The sequence below is a fragment of the Gossypium arboreum genome, chromosome 11, assembly GCF_025698485.1.
Source record: "Gossypium arboreum isolate Shixiya-1 chromosome 11, ASM2569848v2, whole genome shotgun sequence".
Classification (NCBI taxonomy): Eukaryota; Viridiplantae; Streptophyta; class Magnoliopsida; order Malvales; family Malvaceae; genus Gossypium; species Gossypium arboreum.
This window is the reverse complement of record NC_069080.1, coordinates 131,075,240-131,099,549: the sequence shown is the minus strand read 5'-3', so window position 1 is coordinate 131,099,549 and position 24,310 is coordinate 131,075,240. Positions and strand designations below refer to the sequence as shown.

At 31.3% G+C, this 24,310-nt stretch overlaps 3 protein-coding genes across 6 annotated transcripts; 1 reads left to right on the top strand and 2 right to left on the bottom strand.

Moving 5' to 3' along the window:
* Positions 1-2,421: 2,421 nt before the first annotated feature.
* LOC108481516 (probable purine permease 11) lies at positions 2,422-4,335 on the bottom strand. The gene has a single exon (XM_017784638.2). It carries the CDS (start codon positions 3,547-3,549, stop codon positions 2,422-2,424), a length of 1,128 nt encoding a protein of 375 aa, XP_017640127.1. The 5' UTR covers positions 3,550-4,335.
* Positions 4,336-4,735: 400 nt separating this feature from the next.
* On the bottom strand, positions 4,736-12,055 carry LOC108480125 (SH2 domain-containing protein A-like). Of its 4 annotated transcripts, none has more exons than XR_008274730.1 (12): positions 11,700-12,053; positions 11,003-11,191; positions 9,812-10,018; positions 9,627-9,713; positions 9,273-9,350; positions 9,029-9,193; positions 7,734-8,078; positions 7,322-7,605; positions 6,944-7,106; positions 5,837-6,186; positions 5,077-5,243; positions 4,736-4,991 (listed from the first exon to the last, which is right to left on the bottom strand). XR_008274730.1 is itself a non-coding variant. In XM_017783006.2 (12 exons), the coding sequence occupies exons 1-12, from the start codon at positions 11,853-11,855 to the stop codon at positions 4,973-4,975; spliced, it is 2,127 nt and encodes a 708-aa protein (XP_017638495.1). In that variant the 5' UTR covers positions 11,856-12,042; the 3' UTR covers positions 4,736-4,972. The 4 variants fall into 4 exon arrangements, 2 of the variants coding, with proteins under 2 accessions (XP_017638495.1, XP_052878268.1); XM_017783006.2 differs by having other exon boundaries at positions 5,077-5,160; positions 11,700-12,042; XR_001870559.2 differs by lacking the exons at positions 4,736-4,991; positions 5,077-5,243 and adding an exon at positions 6,496-6,661 and having other exon boundaries at positions 6,073-6,186; positions 11,700-12,055.
* Positions 12,056-18,842: 6,787 nt separating this feature from the next.
* Positions 18,843-24,082, top strand: LOC108483129 (mitogen-activated protein kinase 19-like). Its single transcript, XM_017786350.2, has 10 exons — positions 18,843-19,367; positions 20,600-21,008; positions 21,247-21,374; positions 21,484-21,543; positions 22,064-22,213; positions 22,311-22,466; positions 22,601-22,812; positions 22,927-23,028; positions 23,132-23,286; positions 23,486-24,082. The coding sequence occupies exons 1-10, from the start codon at positions 19,344-19,346 to the stop codon at positions 23,884-23,886; spliced, it is 1,797 nt and encodes a 598-aa protein (XP_017641839.1). The 5' UTR covers positions 18,843-19,343; the 3' UTR covers positions 23,887-24,082.
* The last annotated feature ends 228 nt before the right edge of the window (positions 24,083-24,310 follow it).

The following is a 24,310-nucleotide window of genomic DNA, read 5'->3' as shown; positions in this document are numbered from 1 at the left end:
CTTTGAAATTTTTATTTTAAATAATTTCTTATTTTATTTCTTGCTCGCCTTTTAAAATATCAGTTTTAGTCCTTTAGATTTTTAATCACACAGTTATATTTTATTAATTTACCAAATAATTTTTAATTCGTTAGTTTATAAAATATTCTAGAAACCACAATTTACCATTAAATTGTGGGAGCTTTGCCTATAAATAAGGAGACATCCATTCATCATTTGGATAAGTACTTCCCAAGTTAATATTAAAAACATTTTAAATTCTTGTATCCAAAAATAAAAGGAAAATTTAAATTTATCGATGGATAAAAATAAGGGTGTATATCATTGTAAATAATTCTACTATTTGAACATTGTTACCATCTAAATCTATTCGAGGAAATGCAATCTTTTGAAACAATTTCCAACTTTATTCATTGTTTAGGTATTACAACTCACATATTTAATCTCTTTTGTAAGTTGTTTCGAAAGGTGAACAATATCTTGTTATGGTTGTCTCTTGCAATTGGAAAGGTAGATTTTAGATTATTTGAAGCTTCAATAATCTAAATATTATCAAGCATCACCATACATTTTTTATCTTTCAAAATGTTAAACAACTTCTTCGCTAATTTGTTATCTCTTCTCAAACTTTTCTAACATTGTTGAAAAACATATATGAAAGCTAGGTGATCGAAATCATCAATAACCTGACGATGATGATACATTTTTTTTTAATTTGGGTCTGTGATCAATTTAACTAAAATTTAAAAATTAAAAACAAAAATTATCCAAAAAAAAATATAGAGCTAAAGTGACAAAAAAGATAAATATTAGAGTCTACAGTTTTCATTATGCCAATTATATATGAGATTTCATTCCAACAAAAATGTAATTTAGGCCTTAATATATGGACGATAAGGGTGAAGCTACAAAGTGGCAAGCAGAAGCACACCAAAATGGAAAATGTTCCTTTTGTCACTTTAGAAATTACAAAATTTTTAATTAATATCATGGTAAACTTATATTTTGATTTTTTTTGTATTATAAAATTCAATTAAGGTCTCTCAAAAAATAAAAAATTATAGTTTAATCCCTTGAAAAATTGTAAAGTTTACATTAATACAATAATAGAATTACATTTTAACTTTCTTAAAATTTATACTTCAAATTACAATTATTTAACAACTATATTTTAAAATTAAATATTTTCAATTCTTATAATAATTTTAAATTTGAAAAAAAATAACATACTATTTATAATTGACGTTAAAAGTCCCCATTCAAATAAAACATAGCAGTCTAATTATTAGAATTTGTAGGAATCATGTCCAAAATTATTAGAATTAATAAATAAAATTATATAAAATATATGCAGTATTCTATTGTAATTAATTTTGAGCAAGGCAACGAAAGATAGACTTCCCATTGGGAAATGGGACGGTGTATGTGAAATTTACAATTGACAAATTTAAAACAGTAACTCTGTTATGTCTAGATTTACAGACCCAACATCAAAGCAAAACACATGACAGTAAACAAATCTTCACCTTGCCATAAAACTCTAGGATTGTTTCTGTTAATGCAAAATATAGACAGTTAATGAGTTTCATTGTGTTCTCAACGTTCATTTATCAGTAATTATTTTGCACATCATAATATAGGTAGAGACAAATAAAATTTTAAAAAAAGTAGCATTGATACATGTTATAGAACATTAATTAATCTCTCATAAGTTTATTTTTTTCCCCGCACACCAATATACTTTAACAATAGATTTAACCACAACATTAATTATATGGTAAAAAAGAGTAGGCTGAGTCTCAATATCTTTCACCTCTAAACTGTTTTTGATATTTAAAATTTGTAGTATTTTTATACTTAAAAATTGAAAAAATATATTTTGAGCTTCAAAAATTTATAAAAATATAAAATTTAGATCTAAACAATGATACTCATTATTTTGTATTTATCTATAATTTGGACAAAATAGCAAATGAGAAGAGAGAGTAACCTTTTGATTTTCTATAATTTGGACAAAATAGCAAATGAAAAGAGAGAGTAACCTTTCAATTTTCTTATAAAAAACAATTACTATTTATTCATATAACATATATGGTAGAGCGAAAATAGATTGTATGAAACTATAATTCTATATTATTTTATCCCTTTCTAATAAAAGAATAACAAATTAGATTTTTCTTGATTTTTATTATTTTTAATTAAATTTGAATATTTTCAAGAAGAAAAATTAAAAATTAAGAATAAATATCTTACTTAAAATTATAGTTTCATATAATCCATTATCTACTATAGACATGTAGATATGCATATAATCTTATTCTATAAGAATCTTTGATCCCTTGGATTCCTAGATAAGAAGAAAAGCCCTAAACAGTGAAAAATATAGCCACTACTTTGATTTGGAATCTTCAATCAATTAAGTTAAACTTCAGGTTTGGAATCTTCGATTTCTTCGGATTCCTTTTTCTTTGACTTCTTATCATCAAGATATTGTTGGTAGATATAAGAAGCAAATCCCCAAAGAGTGAACAACATTGCCAATACCTTAATTGCATCCATTTTCTCCTTATAAAGCAGAACACCAACAACTGGAACAAATGGCAAACTAAGCATACTCACAACATTTGAGAACAAAGATGACACCAAATAGATCAATCCCACTACTCCCACTGTACAAATCTGCCATGCCAAAGCTATTCCAATCAAACTCACTACATAAATCACCTTCCCTTCATCAAATTTCTCCATTTCGGACTTTAAATCCTTGAATTCCAAACTCAAAAACAACCCCAAAAAGCAAACGAAACTCGAAACCAATGAAGTGTAAATCTGCATTTCAAACACAACACTAAATGTGTCCTTTTTCAGTATTTTGTCAAATGAGAACTGTGTTAGAGACAGAAATAAAGCATAGCCTGCAGAAGCACCAACTGTTGATATAAACCCAATAGTGTGTTCATTCTTTCTTACTGGATTTTTCTCATCTCTTTTGGTCTCAGAACTGTCGGGATGAATTGCAACCATTGAAGCTGATACGGTAATGAAGATGATCGAGTTAAGCGTTAGGATACCGAGCTTTTCGGAGTTGATAACCACCGAAAAGATGGCGTTGAATACCAATTGGCTTGCACAAAGAAGGGAATATGTTGAAATGGAAAGTGGTTTAACGCCAACTGTATACATGAAATTATCAATGGCTAGCAGACAACCGAGGGAAAAGTAGACCACATAATGGGTTATGTTGTTGGAGGAGCTTGGAGACTGCTTGTTAAAGGAAGGGAAGAAGAGAAGTGGGAGGTAAAGGAGAGGGAAACCAGCTGTTTGCATGAGAGATGCCATCCATTTACTTTTTCCTCCATTGTTGAAGTAGAATTTGGTTAATAGAACGGCTGCAGATTGACCGGCGAGGAGGAATAAGATGTTGAGTGCTATTAGAAGCCACCATTTCCAGCGGTTGTCAGGGCTGAATATTGGAGGTTGATCGGTGGTGGTGGTGGTTGATTCCTCTGGATGAGGTGTTTGAGGTTCTGCAATGGCATCGAAGGACATTATCAGAAATGGTTCCTGAATTGTTTTTAAGACAAAAAGAAAGGGTGCTGCTGCCGCATATGGTAGCTAAGTTACTTGAAATAGGGTATGAGTGTCGTAGACAAGTATGCCTGCAATATCTTCATTTCTTTCCATGACTTTGGCAGGTCATGCCTTCGTATTAATGTCTTAAATCTTAATAGTCCTAACTATAACACATTGCTGCAAGAGTGAAATCTAGGCCTTAATTTTATTGATGACAGATATGGCCTGTGTTTCTCTGTTCTTCATTTTTCCTCCCATTCATACATGACTACAAGGTATGATCTCTGTTCTTCATTTTTCCTCACATTCATACATGACTACAAGGTATGATTTTTGGCATGTTCATGACATTCAAGTTTATAGCATTTGTTTGATTAATAGGGAAGTTGTTTGCGATTTTAATAGAAACTGCAACACCAAATTTACTGGATCATTATTTTACGGTTTCAGCTTTGCTGCCGTTAATATTCATAGAAATCATTCAGACAACATCTGCAATAAACACGAAATGAACATGTATCTACATATAGAGAGAAAGGACAGAGGAAGAAGAAAAAGAACCTGATTTGTTATCATGCTGAGCTTCAATTATTTCCATTAGCTATTCCAAAATAAACCCAACACAATAATAATTGGAGGATTTGGAGTTGTCATTTTAATATGTTTGAGGATATTGTTTGTTCTTGGTTCCTTTTTTGTTCTTAACCAATGTTCCATGCAATAATCAATGTGTTATCAAAAAATACAATAAAATAAGTAATTATGGAATTTTTTATGGCGGCAGGAGCTTGTTCCTCCTCTTGGATTGTAATCAGACATTAGATCCTATTTAATCCATTTATTAATCGTTTATCATCTCAATATTACAAATATCTATATTCTAAATCTAGAAAGAAACGAAGATCCAATTTTCTTTCTTTTTTTCTTTTTAATAATGGAGGCTTTGGATCTTTTATCTTCAACAAATGACAGAACATCGATGTATATGATACTGCACCAACTACTAATTCACCAATATTGCACTATATGACTCAGATTTAGTGTACCACATTGGGATATGTGTCCAGCATAAATATATTCAATTTTTCGAAATTTTCTATACATTAAAAACATCATACTCTAATATCTTGTATATAAAGTATATAAATATATATTGGACACATTTATGAAAAATGAAAAAGATGAGAACAAATGGTCATTAAAAACAAAATGATCGATTTTACAATATCCTGTCTTGGCTTCTACTATTACAAATATTTTTACATTTAATTATATCATAAAAGACTTGAGCAGATCGAAGTAGGGGAAAAAAGAACTAGCAACAGGGTAGTGACAGCAAAATTTCTGAATGGTCACTGCAAACCGAACATGTAAATGCAATGCTACATCCGAATAAAGGTCAGTGGCGTCTCATTATCCTGCAATTTAACATGTTCAAAACTAAAAATTAACTTAAAACATCTAATTTAAGCAGAAGGAAATTCAAGTGGTGGTGTTTCGTACCTTCCTAATCTAGAAAGCTCGGGTTCTTCCAATAGCATATCTTGCAATGGTTTTACTTTGACATTCTTTTCCCGTACTCCAGAACTATAAGCAAGATGTAAACAACAATTCTCTTCAATCCATGTATAGACAGGATACCAGACAAATTATCTATAAAAACTCGGAACCTGATGATAATAATAAATGTTTCAGAATAACGTAACTAAACCAATGGTACTTAAAAGTATCCACTAATGTTTAACCCTGTTGGATATCACTTGAAGCACCCAGTTCGACACAATCAGATATGAGTATAAAGATATGACCCTCCAAGAACCCTCTAAATAAAGAAAGCTCATCCACAAGTAGAGCATAAATATTCGAGTTAAGCATATAATGACTTCCTAATTATGCTGTTCTATTTTCAGACAAACTCCATGTACAGTGTTGTGAAGAACAGGGACAAAGCCATGAACTTTGTATAAGGGAGCCAAGATAAAATTATAAAATTGAGGGAGCTAAAGCTAAAAAATTTTAGGAGCAGCCAAAAATATAATTTTTCCATTTATCCAAGGGGTAAAAGGCTTAAATTTACAATATTAATATTTAGGAGAGACTAAAAATGAAAATTTTTGGCCCTCCCAGCCTCTCAGGCTTCATTCTTGGTGAAGAAATTATTAAGGATTCTGATATAAATAATAGATAATACACCTAAAAAGAGCATATTAATAGAGACAGTATTAAGACAACAATGAAATTCAATAAAGCCAGAACTGCGCACCTATATACATTATCAAGGGAAAGCAGCTTGTGGTGAAGACTGTAATCAGTGCCAACATATGTCACAACTAAGTTACCGGCATCGGGGTGGGGCCAACTCCTAGAAGTAGGAAACCTAAGTATAAATGTCCCAGGCTCTTGCAGGCCTCTGGAACCTTGAAGTGAGAGTTCAGCTTCTTCCTTGGTTATAAATCCTTCTATCCACTTTGGAGATGTAGAATTCCACATTGCATTTACCCAGTCACTAGATAATGTATAAGCTACAGGGTATAACCAACACCACATCTTCTCAAAGTTTTCCTGGGCCATGTATTCTTGGCATCCCGCAATTTTCCGCAGAAGCTCAAAGTCCTGAAACAGTTGTTATCTTACACGGATTTTCTTAATGAAAGAAAATATTACTATTCATTCATAAAACACATACATCATCCAGATATGATGGTAAACAGTACTTGTGTATATATATTACACACACTTTAGTAAGTCATGATTCAACAACTAACAATATGAAAAATTGTCATCTATGAAGGATTTTTTATGCGGGTGCAGGAGATGAGCTTAAGTTTAATCTTGAAAGGATTACAGCAACAAAAACAATTAACATAAGCCTATGCTATAAGAAACTGATGCTAGCAGGACTTAGAAAATAGGTCCACATACATTTGGAGGAAATTGCAAATAAGAGTCCAGCAGATCTTTGATTTTGGGGGGTTTCTTTTTTTTTCTACACTCGGATACTTGATCTGTGATGTCTTTTCCCAGAATTGTGATGAATCATGCTTTAATCATGGCATCTCATGGTAAGAGACCGAACCTCAGAATTATTCTGATAAGTACAGAGATGAACTGATGAACCAATATTGGGAAGAAATCTACAATTATCGTGAATCAATACTGTGCATATAAAGCCCCTTCGCTGTTACTTCCCTCTGATAGCTACATTTAGTACAGAGTTGACTAGAGACTAATTATAACAAAAAGTGATAATATATTTCTACCAAAAAAAATGCAACCATTAATTGAAACAATAGTTTCATCCACCACAGAACAGGTTGACTAGAGACTAATTATAACGTGAACATTAAATTAGCTAGAGATAGATAGATACCTGTTGGGTAAGAGATCTAGATGAGCAGGAAGCAATCTTCATGAATTGCTCTTCGATCTCAAAAACTGCACTCTCCCATTGAACTTGAAGGTTGTTTTGTGATATCAAATTCCAGGCTACCGTTCCCTCGTCTATCAATCTCTTTGCCATTTTTATTTGATGCCTAAGAGTAGCAACAACTTTTTCAATTAGCAAAGGCATAGAAAAATTCAACAATACTCGATATAGATCCCAAGAACAATTGACAGTGTTGTATATTTTCCCTATATTCACAATGAAGAGATATCATGATAGGTACTATTACATTCCTCGCTATAACCAAGCATGAATACAATGATCACTAACAACACTGTCTGAAAGCAAAGCATTCTAAATTACCTATGGTGAGAACATCCGGAGTACAAGGAAACCTGTTCTGCGAATCCTGAAATTTCTTCATCCGAAACAGTTGTTGCAATTTCCTTGAGCAAAAGAGACCTATCAGTCAAGCCCCCCAGGCAGTACCTAAAAATTGTTACATCCGGAACCGAATGTCCCCTGCTTGACACACTCTTTAAAGCTGAATCTCGGGCCCCAGTGCTCTCTGAATCGGATAGGGAAGTATTCATTTCTTCAAAATTCTCAGGCCTTGCCTCCAATCTTGACCCAAAACCATTCTCAACCTGATTGTAAATGGTGATGCAGTTGTTTATAGTTCAAAAGTGATTTATGCTCCTCTCGTATTTATGGTCTATAAAGACATAACATGATGTTATGGGGAAAGAAAAAGGACAGAAGTCTATATATATACCTGATTCTGCTTCGAGGCAAGAGAATTGCATTCTTCGCTGTGTTGGTCAACTGCAGAAATCTTTGCTTCTCCCAATCTAACCCTCTTTGATGTTGGACTGAGTTTTGCTTCATGTACAGTATTGTGCTTAGGTTCACAAGAACTATCATCTAAGCCAAATGGTTGAGATCCATTGACTGGATGAACTGCAGAGACTTTTTTCCAAATAATAGTAGATGTCCTTGGAGTACGATTGCGAGAGATGCACCGAATTGAAGGGGAGAAGTCCTCAAGGAAACGATATCCCTCCAATTTTGATACACCAAACTTAATGCAGAACTGCCTATTATCACACTTGGACGAGAGCTGAGATAATATCAGAAGCAGACAATAGTGAATCCAATATGTGAATTGATAAAATAAAATAAAATAAAATAAAACCAAAAATGTTACAGAGTCAAATTCTCATTGAATATAGACAATTCCCTAATATTTCTGCTTGGTCCTGTAACAGCACAGCTAGTCTTCTCATGGTCAAGCATAGCTTGCCAAAGTTTAATTCAATTTCAGGCCAAGCACTTCTTTGAGTACCATTTACAAGCTTGAGCTTGGTTTCCAATCAGCCAATATATATCACGCTTATAAGTTGCCTTAGATTCTTCAGATTTAGGAACTCAGAATCGTAAAACTTAAGACTACGATGAACACAATTATTAGTGTTTAAAATAATCATTAATTATACATAAACCATAAAAACAAATAATTTTCATATGAATTAGGTAAACAAATGGTCAAAAGAAAAAAGGAAAAAAGTGAGCATGGCATTTTATGATTAAATAGAAACAAAACATTGCTAAACCACATTACATGCCTAACCAAGAATCAAGATATTCAAACTTTTTCTCCAAAAACATTAAATTATGATTGAAACCAAGCATTAACTTATCTTGTGAGCCTAATCAGAATGAACTGGTATTTGTTTCAGGTTACATAGATGATACTTCAATTTTGTATTTATTTCCTTCTGTGCCAATCATTGGAGACATTGCAAATTTACGCAAAACCCAATGTTAACTCAGGCATGCTAGCTAAAATATTGCAAACTCTATGATGAAAAGTAGTTTAGCAGTAATTATAGTATCAGATGGTCGGTTACCATCAGCAAAAGACATAATTCTCAGCAATAGGAGTCCCCCAGGAGCATCACAAACCACAGACTAGTTTCTCATGGAACAATTTCCACGGAAATTTCTACGAATACCTAGAAGCATATATATCGAATAAAATATTACACAAACTAAACCCAATATTACCACCTTCGAGATCTTCAGCTTAAAGGAAGCTCGGCCTTTTGATAGTTTACAAGGTCGATCGCAAGAGGCAAATTCAATTCCATCACAGCTAGCTAGAAGAGGAGGTTCTTCATCATTTGTCTTCTCTACAGGTAACCGGTTATGAGCATACAAAAGTGACGCAACAACCTTTACAACAAATAATGTGAAATTTTAGGCTCTGAAGTTAAAACCAGTACCACAAAATTAAACGTGAAGGCTAAATCACCTCTAGTTCCTTGTTTACTGGTTGGCCAAAGGTGTTCAATAGAACAACATCCAAGGAAAATATCCTGCGGCAAGATGCCTGTGGAAGGGTAAATATTAGAGGAGATCTACGAGCAGTAACCTTATACCACTTGAGAATCAATAACCTATGGTTAAAAATCTGTCTTGTATTATTATATGAAACAAGCAACTATGGTACCATATCAAATGCTTAAGACCATGAAGGCTGAAACTAAAAGATCACTTACGGATGATAAAAATAACACATTATAATACCACAAAAGAAAAGTGTAACTGCTATCATTTAAGCGTAAAACTTATAGTAAACAAATGTTTAGAACTCCTTGGTGTTTACCTTGCCACCAACAATATTCCAAAAGCCATTGTCTTCTTCAATATCAGAGATGGAAGACTCATCAATTGACAACCTTAGAGGTGGATCCTGGCATCATACTCTCACATTAGAGTTCTAAACCTTAAGGTAAACTTACATGCTATAGAAATCATCAAGGAAACATGAGAACTACAAGTAAAAGCCACCTTAACATACTGCTCCTTTATAGACAAGGTTGAAGGCAAGACTTTTGCATCATGGATAAAGCCCTGCAAATTACTATCACCAGTAATACCAAATAATGTCCTCTTCCTAGAACCATTTGGCATGGAGTTGTCATTTGACAAGGACGAGAGATGCAGCTCTCCTGCAATCTCGCCATTAATGTAAAGCCGCACAAAATCAGAAGAAACCTGACAAGAAAAGAAAAACAGAAATGTTTACATATATGGTAACAGCTAGGAAATAAAATTAGTATCCATCTATCAAGTATAGTTGAAAGTATACTTCAGTAAAACCTTAGACAGAAAGCTACGTGTAATGTCTCCATTTGAAAAGAAGAAAAACAAACAGGAGGGATATGCAAATTGAGCACTGTTGCCTCAAACAACATTTTTCCTGCTCCTATCTGATGTTAAATTTATCTTGTTTTTTACCCCTTTTTCTTTTTTTCTCTTATGCCTTGAGAGATTGGTCATTGGTGATGTACACTATATAACCTTAAAGTTTCATACACACACTTGCCTAACTCCTCTTTGCTCTCTTTTACTTTTCGGTTCCTTCTTTTGGTGTTGCTCATTCTCAAATATTCTAAACAATCAACGACTTGTCAAACCAAAACAGAAAAGATAACTTGTAGTTATACAGGGATGGATTCTCAAAAGAAAAAGAAGGGGGGATGATGGTCTGAATCTGGCCTTGTATTTATAGAATTTACATAGAAATGCTGTTTGTCTAGCCCCAATTCATTCGTATTCAATGTCAGTCCAATAAAATGTTTTAAGTTACACACAAAATAGATAACAAATGTAAGAGCCTATTATCCATGAGATCATGTTTAGAAACCAAGGCAACTAAGGGTGAGTTTGGATGGGCGGTGCGTTTACTTGCGGTTAGTGTAAAAATAGCGGTGGCGGTGAGATTAGATACTGTAACGATACTGTAGCGTGAGACAAAAAGTAAGCTAAACGCACCGCACCGCACCGCCGCCCCAAACCCACCCTAAACAGACCAAATAAATACAAGTCCATTTAGTTCACTCATTCCCAAAACTATCTCAAACAATTCAAACATTATGGCAAGATGTTAAAGCAACATATGAAGCTACAAATCAAGATGCAGCTCTCAAACCAATCATGTCCTTATGTTAGTAATTCAGTCAGATATTAAAGGCATACCTCATATCCAACATGTATCCAGTTGTTTTGAGGGTGTTCAATCTCTGCGGACACTTTAGGATCTTCTGAAGGAAAATCAGTGTTTCCAGGACCAAGAGCTTCATTGAGTAGACAAGTCAATGGAAAAATCATCAATGTCTTTTCATTAAGAACAAGTAAAGGAGGACTGCTGTTAGTCTCTGCATATACCTATAAACAGAAAACAAATCAAGTGATTAAAAACAAATGGAAATTGCAAGCTCCAGTAAAGCTACATGATGATACAACTTTAAGGGGAAAAAATCATCACGATAATGAAATTGGGATGATGAGTGTTGCTCTAATAGATAATGAAATAGAGCTGAAGCAACAAAAGAAATTAAAAACCACATTTGGATGCAATTTTTTCTTATTTCTTACAGTTAACAGATAATGGCTGTTTCAAAAACATTCGCAAAACCATTAAAAGAAACACTAAATTAGACATGGTTATTTTCCTAACAACCAAACAGCAAATTTTGAGTGAGGGAAGAATACAAAAAGGCAAAAGGAGCTGTTTTTAGCCCCCTTTTAACAATTACCTTGAACACAAACAATTTCTTTTAATAAAACTCACACAAAAAAAAATGAGCGATGGGTAATTTCCTTAATCCAAAAAAGGTTAAATTTTGAGAGAAAAAGAGAAACTCAAATAAAAAAGGAGCAGCAGCTTCTAAACCTGTTTAAGAATGGTGGAAGGAAAGGCATTAGAGTTGAAAATATAAACCCAGAAACATAGTATAAAACCCTTTTCTTCATCAACTTCAGTTTCCACTTCGAAATCCTTCAACAAAATGTAATCATCTTCTCCTATTATCTGATTATTCTGACCCATGACTTTCACCCTATTTGCTTCAACAAAAGAAGAACAGAAAAATGAACCCAATGATTTGGGTTAAATTAGTTCAAAGTGAAGTCAAATGTTGACAGTTGATGACTTCGGTCGATTTTAATATTTTTACATATAGAAAAAGGCAAATGCTTAAATTGGGCCAATTTATTTGTACCAAAACAAAGGGGCCAAAATTATTTAGGGTGCGCTGGGGGCTCTCAAGTAGGGGTATGCCTAGGGATGTATATAAATAAATAAATATAAATAAGATTTTAGGGTTTCCCAAACATACATAAAATTTGTTGAGTTTATTTATGTTTATGAATAAATTTATTTACGTTAATTTTAATTTCGTTTGAAACTCACATATTATTCGATTAATATATATTAGTAAAATTATTATTTTGTGTACTTATTTTTTAATTATGATATAATTTTTATTTTTTATTATTTTATATTTAAAATAATATATATTTTATTTATATATATGTTTATTGTTCATAAAATTATTCGTAAACATGTTCAATTATATATTCATGATGTTGATAAACATGTTCATTTAATGTTCTTGAACCTATACTTTTTTAATGCTCATGAATATGTTTGATTAACTTAAATGAACAAATATGAACACACATAATTTTACACAATTTTGAATTTTTTAATGAATAGAAACTAAACACAAACAAATCTAAAAATAAACAAATGAATATGAGTAGAGGCCTATTCATTCAAATACGGTTAATTTTACAGCCCTAAGTGTGCATAACCAATTTAATTGACCAGATCAAAATAGTTTAATTAATTGGTCGACCATCAAAATAAATTTAGTTTTGATTGAATTTATGTTTTATTTTTAAGTTTGATTACGGGTTAATTTAGCTCAAAAGAGAATAATTAACTGATAATACTCTAGAACGTCATATTTTTATGTGCTAATTGCATATTTATTTTGAGTGTAATTCTAGTAATTTGGGCTATTTATGGTTTTTTATCTTTTAGGGACTAAATTGAAGGCAAAAGTAAATTTAAGGGCGAAAAGCGTGAAATTAAAGATGAATTGGACCAACATGCAACTGAGGGAAAAAGGTGGTGTCGAAAATGCAAACATGGAAGACCTAAGGACACAAATGCAAAAGAAGAGATTTTATAGCACAAGACTCTATTTAATGTTATTAGGATAATTATTTAGATTTAATTTTATGATTTATTTTCATTTATCTTCATTTATCTTTATTTATTTGTATTTATATTTTAGATTTTAATTAGGAATAGGCTAGGTTATCTAATACTCAATAAAAATTTCATGTCCCTTAATAGGTGATCTTTTTAACTTGTGTAAGGAACTGCCGCTTTGTATGTTTTGGGAAGGTTATACAGTCGGTTCGTTGGCTTTCTGTGTCAGAGGTTGGCGAATCCAGGAGACAAAACGGCGTGGTATTCGCCGTTGGGAAGTGGTGACCTAGCAAAAGATAGTCCCACAAAAGCGATTATTGGCTACAGTCAGGTTCCACCAAATCTTAAGTCTAAATCCTTAGAGCTGGTGGTTGTAGGCGTCCTCTTTCACTATAACTGACTTATCTTGCTCGAGAAGGGTTACTTCAAAGCTAAGGAATGAACCCAACGCGGATTGAGATAACCGGAGGCTAGAATCTCGTCACATAAGAAACTTTCTCTTTTCCCAAACTCTATTTATTTTTATTCTTCATTTTAATTTTCGTAATTTATTTAATTTTACAATTTCAATTCAACTTTAAATTTTGTTTTTATTTTTTCAGATTGAAATTCTTAATTCTATTTTTTTTTTATTTTTCAGGAATGCAATTTTTCTTGGCTAAGAAATTGTCCAGGATTTCAAGAAACGAGCATTTGTATAATCCGGTTCCTGAAGATTCGACCCTACTTCCCCTTTACTGTTTTTTTACTATTTTAGAAGGAATAAAATATTTTTAGTGTTCTTAACGATACATCATTAACCAATTAATCAATTAATTAAAATTAATAACATATATTAAATATCTATAAACCTATATATATATATATATATATATATATATCAAATAGACTTGTAAATTGTAATTACGGATATAATGAACCCAAGGAAAAAATATTATAAAAATAATATAAATGTAATGTTTTTAATTTGTTGTTTTTGTATTTATTTTAACTCATTTGAAATTAAAATAAAAAAATTAAAATTTATTTGTTATTATTTTAAATTTATTTGAATCAAAAATTAAAAAATATATATGTTATAAATTTCGTTAATTTTGTTAACGGATTCAATTAATCGAAATTAATAGTGTTTGGTGAATGAATTTTAAAAGATATTCAATTTAATTAAAGGTTAAAATTTTTATAACTTTGATTAATTTGATTAATGATAATTCAATTCAAGTAACAATCGAATTTTTATCTTAAAAGCACTTTAAAACATTTTCAAAAATTTATTAATTAACTCAAGAACATAATAGGAGTAAAATCAATTTAAATATGACATCCTAAATTTGTGTTTTTTTCACTTGAAAATATTTTCTCAAATTTTATTATATTAAAAGTTTTATAAATCAAAGTTAATATTATAGGCAGAATATTAACTTTTGGGATTAAAATTACAGTGAAATAATAATTTAGGTACCAAAATATTTTAAAAAATCTAAAACTTTTGTCTTCATCATGTCGAATGTGGTTAAGCCCATAACCAGCTACAGTAGAATAAATTTTGTTCTATTTTCAATATTTGAACCTATCATTTAGATGTCGGAGGTGAACTATTATGGTGGCTTAAGAGAACTTTGGCCCTCCAAAATTTTGAGAAATTTTAATTATTTTTTCTTAAAATTTAGTTAGATTCTCTCCAAATTTTGAAAACTTTAGCTACATAAAAATTTTAAAATTTTAATTAAACCCTAATTTTTTTAAAAATTCTCATTAAACTTTTATTTTTTAAAATTTTACTAAACCAAAAATTTAATCTTAAAATCCACTATTATCAAAAAAATTATCCACAACTTTAAACAACCAATTTAATCTTCCAATCAAATGTAAAAATCTTGGATTACTAAGTACAAAGAAATTGAATAATTAAAATATACAAAATATAGATGGAGAAAGGGACTCCTCCTACCTTTTCTTTGCCTATCCATGACGGAAGAAACCATGCTTGCCTTTAAAGGTGACCCATTCTTTAGACTGCTCAACCCATTGTAATTTATTTATTTTTCTTACAAAACCACATAATTATTGAAATTAATTGAATTTAAATATTAAATATAATCAATATAATTTTAAGTCACTAAATTCATTAAAAATTAAGTTAAAAAGTAAAAAAAAAAAATAGAAAACCGTATAAAACAAAACATAAATTTTATTTTTATTTTTTTTGGGTTTGGTTTGATTCTATGAGACATGAAAGCTTTCAAATTGTGGGTGAATGCAAAGGACAGGTGACCTTACCATTCTTTTTTAATAAATAATTATTGCTAAGTGTTGATGAATCAACAACATCATCTCAAAGATCAATTAGAGATTCCAAATATCTATTAAAAAAAAAATTTCGCCTTTTATCACATTTGATATAATTTAATCTTCTATTCTTGTAGTTTTCTTAATTTTCAAAATTAGTCCTCCATAATTTTAGCCCATTTGAAATTTAAAGTCCAATCGATAATATTGTTAATGAATTTTCGTTAAATTTAGATATGTGATATTTAAATATTTAAAATTCTGATTTAAAAAATCAAAGTATAATTATTAACACATATACCCTATTTGGCGATTGGCTGATTGTTGATTGTAGTGGTTGGTGCCTGGTTTGACCAACTAATTCTATTAATTGTTATTTAAAAGTGTTTGTTGGCTAATTAAGACTTAGCTCGATTGGCATAGGCATTATTATCAATATAGAAGGACGTCGGTTTGAGTGTGCTAAAACGCATTATCTTTCTATTTATAGGTTGGGGAGAGGGCTATGGATAATTTTAGTTGCTATCTAACAAATGACCATATATGATCAGACCTTGTTAAGTATTTATTTGTTTATAATATTTTTGAAATTTAAATAAACAAATTTCTCAAGTTCTTTATTTGCAGATATTAACCTTGTAGAAATTAATAAATATTATTAGTGTATCGATTTAATTGTACATAGTGGCAAAGTGAGTAATTTTTTAGCAAGTATGGTCAGATATGTCATTCCACATATTTCATTCTCAATCCGCTATAAAAAAATTGCCTATCTTAACTTTTTTGTTTTGGAGGTTTTAGCTCAACAAGCTCTTGCAAACTTCTATTCACTAAATACTACAATTAGAGGGTTTGATTACTCAATCCTCCATTTGTGTTCAAATCAACTAAAAAAAGCCTAAAACTTTGGCTACCAAACATCCCCATATTTTATTAAAAGCTAATTAGCAGTGTTATCAATTAGACTCTAGTTTTTAATTTGAACGAGTCTTGAATTTAAAATCGAAAGATTAAGTTTCAAAAATTAGATGAGTACAGGGACTAGGAGCAGAATTGGACCTATATTTTGTATGGTATATGCTTTTTGTCGGTGAGGATCTTCAAGGGTGTGTGCTATATTCACCAGACAACATGGGGTACCCCATTTTTCTATTTAGAAAAATAATTAATTTTCAATGAATTATTTTATTTATTAATTAATGATATCAAATTTAAAATTAAAATTTAGATTACTTATTTTTTATTCTTAGAGAATTCCTAGTTTTAAACTCTTTTTTTGTTTTTATCATATAAAATACTTGCATGTGCATTATTATTATTATCATATAAAAATATAATTTCTATAAACTCTTTTATGTTCTTTATTTCCCAATTAATTATATGGAATTGATTTGTAATTAATTTGTTTATTATTTTAATTAATTACCCACGTAACTTTATTTACTATTATAAAAAATAAATAAATATTAAAGGAAGTGTAGTTGAACATCCACGTAGTTTCCTTGTATTGTTGACAAATTCATGTGAAATAAATAAGTGAAAGACACATTGAAACATACAACTCTACCGCCAATGATAGTGACGTTTCATCAATATTCATTGTTCTTTACCGTTGCTAATTCTTAATTTAAAATTCGTTTTAAGTTTAATTTATTTATTTTGTTATATTGGAATTCAATTTAAAATTAAAATTAAAATCATAAAAGTAACACTGAGAATTTTGTATTAAGTGTCAAATTATATTTTATCTTACTAATTAAGAAAATAGTAAATTAGATAATGTAGATTAAATTAAAGAGTAAACCTATTATTTCATTAAAATTGGTCTATCTTGACTTGCATAGACTAATTTACTATTTAATATAATATATAAATATTAATTTATTATTTTTAAATAAATTGAATAAAATGTAACCTGTCCCTTAAAATAAAGATTTTCATAGTATTTTTATGCTGAGTTAGGTTTTCTATCAATTTCTTTTAGTCAATTTATTTTTATAAAAATTTATGAAGTTTTTTTATAAAAAAACCCATAAATCATAGTTAATAAAACACGATAATATTTTGCACAAATATCAATGTCTTCAAAAATATCAACAATTATTAATCAATTGGATAGTGTTAAAAACTTCCAAGAAACCCCATTGATTTTATTTTTCTTCTCATCGAAGTCCAATTTCGCGTTTAATTTCATCACTTTACGAATTTGATTGAATATTTGTTTTGAAAATTTTTGTTCATGCATCGTAACAATGTGACCATAAAACTAACGAAAATAACACTAACAACAAACTAAAACGAAAAGAAGATAAACTAAATTCCCCTTTAAATAGTAAAAGCTTACCTACATAATCGCGTTTGAAAAAAAAAAAAAAAATTATGTACATGCTTTCAATTAGTGATGTCCGATAACTCACTATGGTGATGAAATTTTTGTAGAAGTTCTCAGAAACAAAAATAAAAAAAAGGGAAAAAAACAAATTATAATAAACAAATAATGTATTGGTTTTTTATTGTAATAAATTATAATATCTTTTGATTGTCACGTGGAAATGAACTTTTGTGTTGGACAGGAATGGGTTTAAGAAAAATTACATCAACAAATTATTTAAAATAATTAATAATATTAAATATTTGACGTAACTAATAATATTATAAAGATAAAAATAAATTAAATTACATAAAATTTAAATTTAAATATATCAAGACCATTATTTAATAAAATATATTTTTGACCGAAATAATTTGATCAAGTTTTAAATGAGTGATTTGAAATGATTGAAAATAAATAACTAGCCCATGATAAAAAAGAACAACGTAATTAAATAATAAGTAAATTATTAAAATAGTCATTTTTATTTATTTTAAGTTATATTTTAATCATTTATATTTGAAATGTTACATTTTAGTCATTTATGTTATCACATTATAATATAGTATCTATACTTTTATTTTCTTGAATAATTTAATTTTTTTCGAATGAGGTGAGCTTGTAGACTAATTTTAACAAATAAAAATATAGAAAAACGCATTAAAATAAATAAAGAAGAGAAAAAATAGAGGAAGAAGTAGAAGAAAAAAAAAAGAATAAAAGGAAAATTAAAAGAATATAAAAATTAAATTATTCAAAATAAAAAATATAGAGACTAATTGTAGAATTTAACCTAAATTTTTATTTAAAATAATTATTTAATGTGTCACATCAACTTACCGTTACACCGTTAACAACAATTAATGGCTCAGTGACTAAAATGTTATAACGCGATAACACTAAGTGACTAAAATATAACATGAGGTAAATAAACTGATTATTTTGATAGTTTACCCTTAATTAAGAGGTTCAAAAATATAAAATAATGCATTAAATTCATTTTTAAAAAAATTATATGCTTGTTAAAAATATAAAATTTAAATATGTAGCCAATTGTAAATTACAATACTGCCATTAACGTATATATACATACCGTACGTAACAAAGTACCGATCCAAACGGCACAAAAAATAATAATATTGAAATCGATGGATAAAAATTGGTTTTCAATATTAAAAAAAAAAGAGAAAGAAAATTAAAAAAAAAAAGGCGAAAAAAGTATTTTATATTTCATTCACCACCGATCCTCAATTCCTCCTCCTCATTATTATTTCTCTCTTTTCTTGAGATCCAAAAGAAACCCATTTGAGTTCTCTCTTTACTTCATCTCCCAGATCTTGTAGATTTTTATTAGACCCAGAATTCAGGAACTTCTTTAAAACCTTTTGATCTAACGGTGGAGAAAAACAGCTTCTTTTGCGTGGTTTGGTGGATAGAAAGTAGGTCTAGGTGTTGGGAGGGCAAATGCGGTTGATTCTCTCTTTCTAGTCTGCTTTTTTTCTTGTTTGGCTACCGAGAAAAATTTTGTTCTTTTTTTCTTGTTTCTGTATCTGGGTCTTTTGGTTTTAGTGAAGGAGAAGTAGAGGGAACAAAAAAAAAAACAAAAACAAAGAAGAGATCTTTTTGGTGGTTTCTTAATTTGGGTTGAAGAAAAGATGCAACAAAATCAGTTGAAGAAGGTTAGTTTCTTTGTTTTCTTTTAGGGTTGTAAGTTTTGTTAGTTTTTTTTTTGTTTTTAAGTTTAAAGCTTTTGAAATTTTAGGAATTTTAAGATCTGGGTTTAATTCCATTTAACATGGCTTCGATAAAGAAAATTTAAAGATTATTCTTTCTTCTTGATGTCTTGTTGGAAAAGATCTTGCTTAGGTTTTATCGATTTTAAGGTAATTGAAATTTAAGTTAATAAACCTTGTTATATTCTATTTAAAAGTTAAATTCATAAAGTTCATATTTGGTTAGATGTTTTCTTTTAATTTATTTATTAGCTTTTGTGTTAATATGCTCTGAGATTGAACAGGCATAGTTTTGGAACTGGTTAGAGCTTAGAAAATATTAGATTTGAGTTCACATTTTTTATATAATGAAGAAACTAATAGTAAAAAGGAAAAGAAAAAGGATAGAACCTTAATTTGTTCTTAAATTTCAGGCTATTCAATCAACTTGGAAGTTTAAAAAATGTTGAAACTTTTTCTGCATTTGTAGCTTTTAGAGGTGCTTTAGTTGGATGATCATGATTATCAGATTGATGCAATTCATTGTGTTGTTTTATTAGTTAATAGAAGGAGTAAATGTAAAATGTTCATTGGCTTTTAAATGTTGGAATTCTTTGAATTACTTGAAATGCTTAATGTTGTAAACTTGAAGTGCTTTTTTTTTTTGTAATATGATAAAGATGGTTACTGATATTATTGGATTCTTATCAATCTGGTTTTCTTTACTAAAGGTGGTGTTGATTTTGTTTCTAGTTTTTTCTCAACTGCAAGAAATGAATATATTTTGATAGATTCTTTGTGTTATTTTTGACTAATATAAATGGTGAAGCTAAGAAAGAACATTTGGTACCTCATTCTGTTCCCCAAAGAAAATACTTTCGGATTTATTCTTAATGTCTTAGTTTTGCATATTTGAAGGTTACTAATTTTGCAATAGGAAGATTCCTGGGTTTTACTTCATTAAGCAACTTTTAGATTGAATAGTTATCTTTTGGAGCCAATTCATGCAAGGATTTGCATATTTAAATTAATAAATAAATATTTTGCGTATTGTATATTCTGTGGGATCCAACAATGCATGATTCTGTTGTTTCTCATGCTCTTGTTGCTGCTACTTTTTCGTTTCTTAAGTCCGTGGATAATTTTACTTATGGTCGAAGAATGCATGATTCTGATCGAGTTTCTCTTTTATTCTTCAGGAGCTAAAAGAGATGGACTTTTTCACCGAATATGGGGATGCAAACAGGTACAAGATTCTTGAAGTCATTGGTAAGGGAAGCTATGGAGTAGTTTGTGCAGCGCTTGACACACATACGGGTGAGAAAGTTGCAATAAAGAAAATACAAGATGTATTTGAGCATATGTCTGATGCAATTAGGATTTTACGTGAAGTCAAGCTACTTAGGCTTCTTAGACATCCCGACATAGTTGAAATTAAACGTATAATGTTGCCACCATCAAAGAGGGAGTTCAAAGACTTATTTGTTGTTTTCGAGCTCATGGAATCGGATCTTCACCAAGTCATCAAAGCTAATGATGACTTAACACGAGAGCATCACCAGTTTTTCCTTTACCAAATGCTTCGTGCAATGAAATATATGCATACAGGTAAAAGCCCTTCCCCTCCCTCCCTCGTACATTTCTGCAATGTTTCACTTGCAATGTTTTCAGCGAAAAATGGAAGTTCCTCTCTTTAGTAGAAGTAATAATTTTATTTGCTTTGGTTTTTGTTTCCCAGCCTTGTTATCTTTACAAGTTTACATGCTTTAATCGAGAGGAAATTCGTTGTGGTAGGGTCCTTGAAGTAATTGCAAATTTATACTGATTTGTAACTTCTTGATTTCAGCCAATGTGTACCATCGTGACCTTAAACCGAAGAATATACTGGCAAATGCAAATTGCAAGCTTAAAGTTTGTGATTTTGGGCTAGCAAGAGTTGCATTTAATGATACCCCAACGACAGTCTTCTGGACGGTATGTATTATTTTATTTTATTTTATTTTTTTCATGCCTTCATTTTTTTCATAAAGAAGAGTGGATATGAATATTTAACATAGTTGTCATTTTCCAATGCTCCTTGCAGGATTATGTTGCTACACGGTGGTATAGGGCTCCAGAGCTATGTGGATCTTTCTTTTCTAAGGTAGGACTTTTATGCTGTATTTGACCTTTAGTTTAATGTGGTAAAGTGTGATGTATTGTATTATGGACCAAAAGCTTGGCGGAGATTTGTTGTTTAGCATCATCTGGTTTACTTACGAGTTCAATGTGTCAGATTCGTGTTTTGGTGTTAAAATTTTGTTGACTGTTTATCTTATTTTATTATTTCATTTAATGATTCTCATTACATTAAACTATGGATGATATATAGTGTTGGAGTGCAATCATCGAGATACTATGGCTTGTTTGAGTTATTTACATAGAAAATCAACATGTTTTCTTAATATGTATAAAGAATGCTTGAGTGCTTTTTAGTAAGTAGTAATGCCTAGATTAAAATAATTGTTGTTCAGGGAGGACTATGAACTCTCCTGGAAGTTGAAAAATCTGTCGTCCAGGTAATTGTGTCCGGTTATGTCTGTTTCACTGCAGTGCTTTACCTGGGGTGTGACTTTTAAATTTTAATTATTTAAATCTTGATTTCTGTCGAAAACTTTTTGCAGTATACTCCGGCTATAGACATTTGGAGCATTGGCTGTATCTTTGCCGAGGTATTGACGGGGAAGCCCCTATTTCCTGGAAAAAGTGTTGTTCATCAGTTAGAATTGATCACTGATCTTGTAGGGACACCTTCACTAGAAACCATTTCCGGGGTACAGCAACTTGTTCTTTCTCCTTTTTGTTGTGTGCGTATGTGTGTGTGCTTGTTTTGTTACAAGTTGGTGATTCTGGTTCATATAACAAGTGCAGGTTCGAAATGACAAAGCAAGAAAATACTTGTCTGAAATGCGGAAAAAAAAACCCGTGCCATTTTCACAAAAATTTCCAAATGCAGACCCGTTAGCAGTGCGGTTATTGCAGAGGCTGTTAGCATTTGATCCCAAGGACCGGCCAACCGCAGAGGAGGTGGGTTTATCCCGTTTTTAATGCCGTAAAAATGGTGTCTTCTATATGGGGCTTTCTTGGGCATGTCAATGTTGTGACCAAGAGTTTACCCGTTCTTTTCAACACACTGAAACTTTTCTGTATTAATTTAACAGGCATTAGCCGACCCTTACTTCAAAGGCTTGTCTAAAATCGAGAGGGAACCTTCTTGTCAACCAATATCAAAACTAGAGTTCGAGTTTGAGAGACGACGGGTGACAAAGGAGGACATAAGGGAATTAATTTACAGGGAGGCACTAGAATATCATCCTCAGCTGCTCAAAGACTACCTGAACGGACATGAAGGATCCAATTTCCTTTATCCTAGGTTTGAATGCTTTCTAATTGCATAATCTAGTAATCGTAACTTATGCTTTTTCGTATCTTGTTTTATTTTTTCAATTTAGTCCACTTGCTTATATTATGGTTTTTCTCATTACAGTCCTGTCGGTCAATTCAAAAAGCAGTTCGCATATCTCGAGGAAAATGGTGGTAGAAGTGCACCAGTTTTCCCTCTGGAGAGGAAGCATGTGTCCCTCCCAAGGTATTTACATGTTCCTGACAATTCGGTTTCTATGTTAGTTGGCCCCGGGTCTGAGTGTTGTATATAGTTATATATGTCCAACTTTTATTCTGTTTATTTGCAGGTCTACCGTCCATTCAAATGGTATTACTCCAACTACACAGTCAACTTCAGTTTCGTACGAGAACCAACAAGATAGAGAAGCAGATGCCAGGAAAGCAATGGATGTAATTTCTAGTAAACCAAAGCCAACACGGCCTCCGCCTAGGGTGCCTTCAGGTATGAATGTTTTCTGTCTTTCATTTCTATTGGTCATTGAATATTGAAACCATATTTCGTAATAGTTTCGTGAATATGTTATCCCATTGCGGCGCACATTCGATGTGGGTCTGAGCCAAGTAGACTCGTTATGGCTTTATTTTCCCTTTTGTTTGTTTTACTATTTTGCTGAGCCAGAAGTGTTATCCTTTCCGTACAGCAAAGCCCGGGAGAGTTGTCGGATCCGTTGTACCATATGAGGACGTGAAAAACATTAAAGATGGTTACGACGCTAAGAACTTCTACAGAAATGCAGTCCCTCCACAGAATGTCACCCCCCATTGTTTCCTCCTAAATCAAGAGAAATCCGGAACACAGGCTGACAGGAATCTGCAAACCAAACCGCAACAACAGTTTAGCATGGTGGCAAAACCGTCCCCAGGAACTGCATTCGATATGAACAGCAACCCCTATTACAGAACTCAGACCAAGACCGAGCAAAGATTACCCATAGATGCTAAACTTCTCCAGGCACAGTCCCAGTTCGGTGCAGTTGGTGCTGCAGCCGTCGCTGTAGCAGCGCACAGGAATGCCGGGGCAGTTCATTATGGATTGTCTTGAGCCTGGATTTGTCTTGTCCATGTCGGCTAGATGGATCTAATTAGAGTGAGAGAGAGAGAGGTGAGGTGAGGTTAGCTGAGGGCTCCTTTGTGAAGGGTGTTTGCTAGTTTCCCGTTTATCTAATTTATGTCCTGTAATTAGAATGTTGTATCATTGAATTCTCTCAGTGAAATAAATTGCTCCCTTTTTCGTAGGAGACTCTTTGTAATGAAAAATATACAAGCAGTTTTTAACCCCCATGATTTTAATGGGGTATATTTAGAGCATGGGCTGGGCCGGGCCGGGTTCACAAAATATTTCAGGCCTATTTCTAGGCCTGGCCCGGCATGAAATATGGGCCTAAAAATTTGTCTAAGTTTGGCCTGAAATAAAATTGTTAAGCTTGAGTCGTGCCCGGCCCGGCCCGGCTCATATTAATTTTTTT

Excerpts from the sequence above, each read along its gene's own strand:
- LOC108481516 (XM_017784638.2), bottom strand. The coding sequence starts at position 3,549 with ATGTCCTTCGATGCCATTGCAGAACCTCAAACACCTCATCCAGAGGAA.
- LOC108480125 (XM_017783006.2), bottom strand. The coding sequence starts at position 11,855 with ATGGGTCAGAATAATCAGATAATAGGAGAAGATGATTACATTTTGTTG. Across the intron at positions 11,192-11,699 it reads CTTCCACCATTCTTAAACAG|GTATATGCAGAGACTAACAG; the intron begins GTTTAGAAGCTG and ends TTCTGTTTATAG. Across the intron at positions 7,606-7,733 it reads TTGCCTCGAAGCAGAATCAG|GTTGAGAATGGTTTTGGGTC; the intron begins GTATATATATAG and ends ATTTACAATCAG.
- LOC108483129 (XM_017786350.2), top strand. The coding sequence starts at position 19,344 with ATGCAACAAAATCAGTTGAAGAAG. Across the intron at positions 22,467-22,600 it reads ACCGGCCAACCGCAGAGGAG|GCATTAGCCGACCCTTACTT; the intron begins GTGGGTTTATCC and ends TTAATTTAACAG. Across the intron at positions 23,029-23,131 it reads AAGCATGTGTCCCTCCCAAG|GTCTACCGTCCATTCAAATG; the intron begins GTATTTACATGT and ends GTTTATTTGCAG.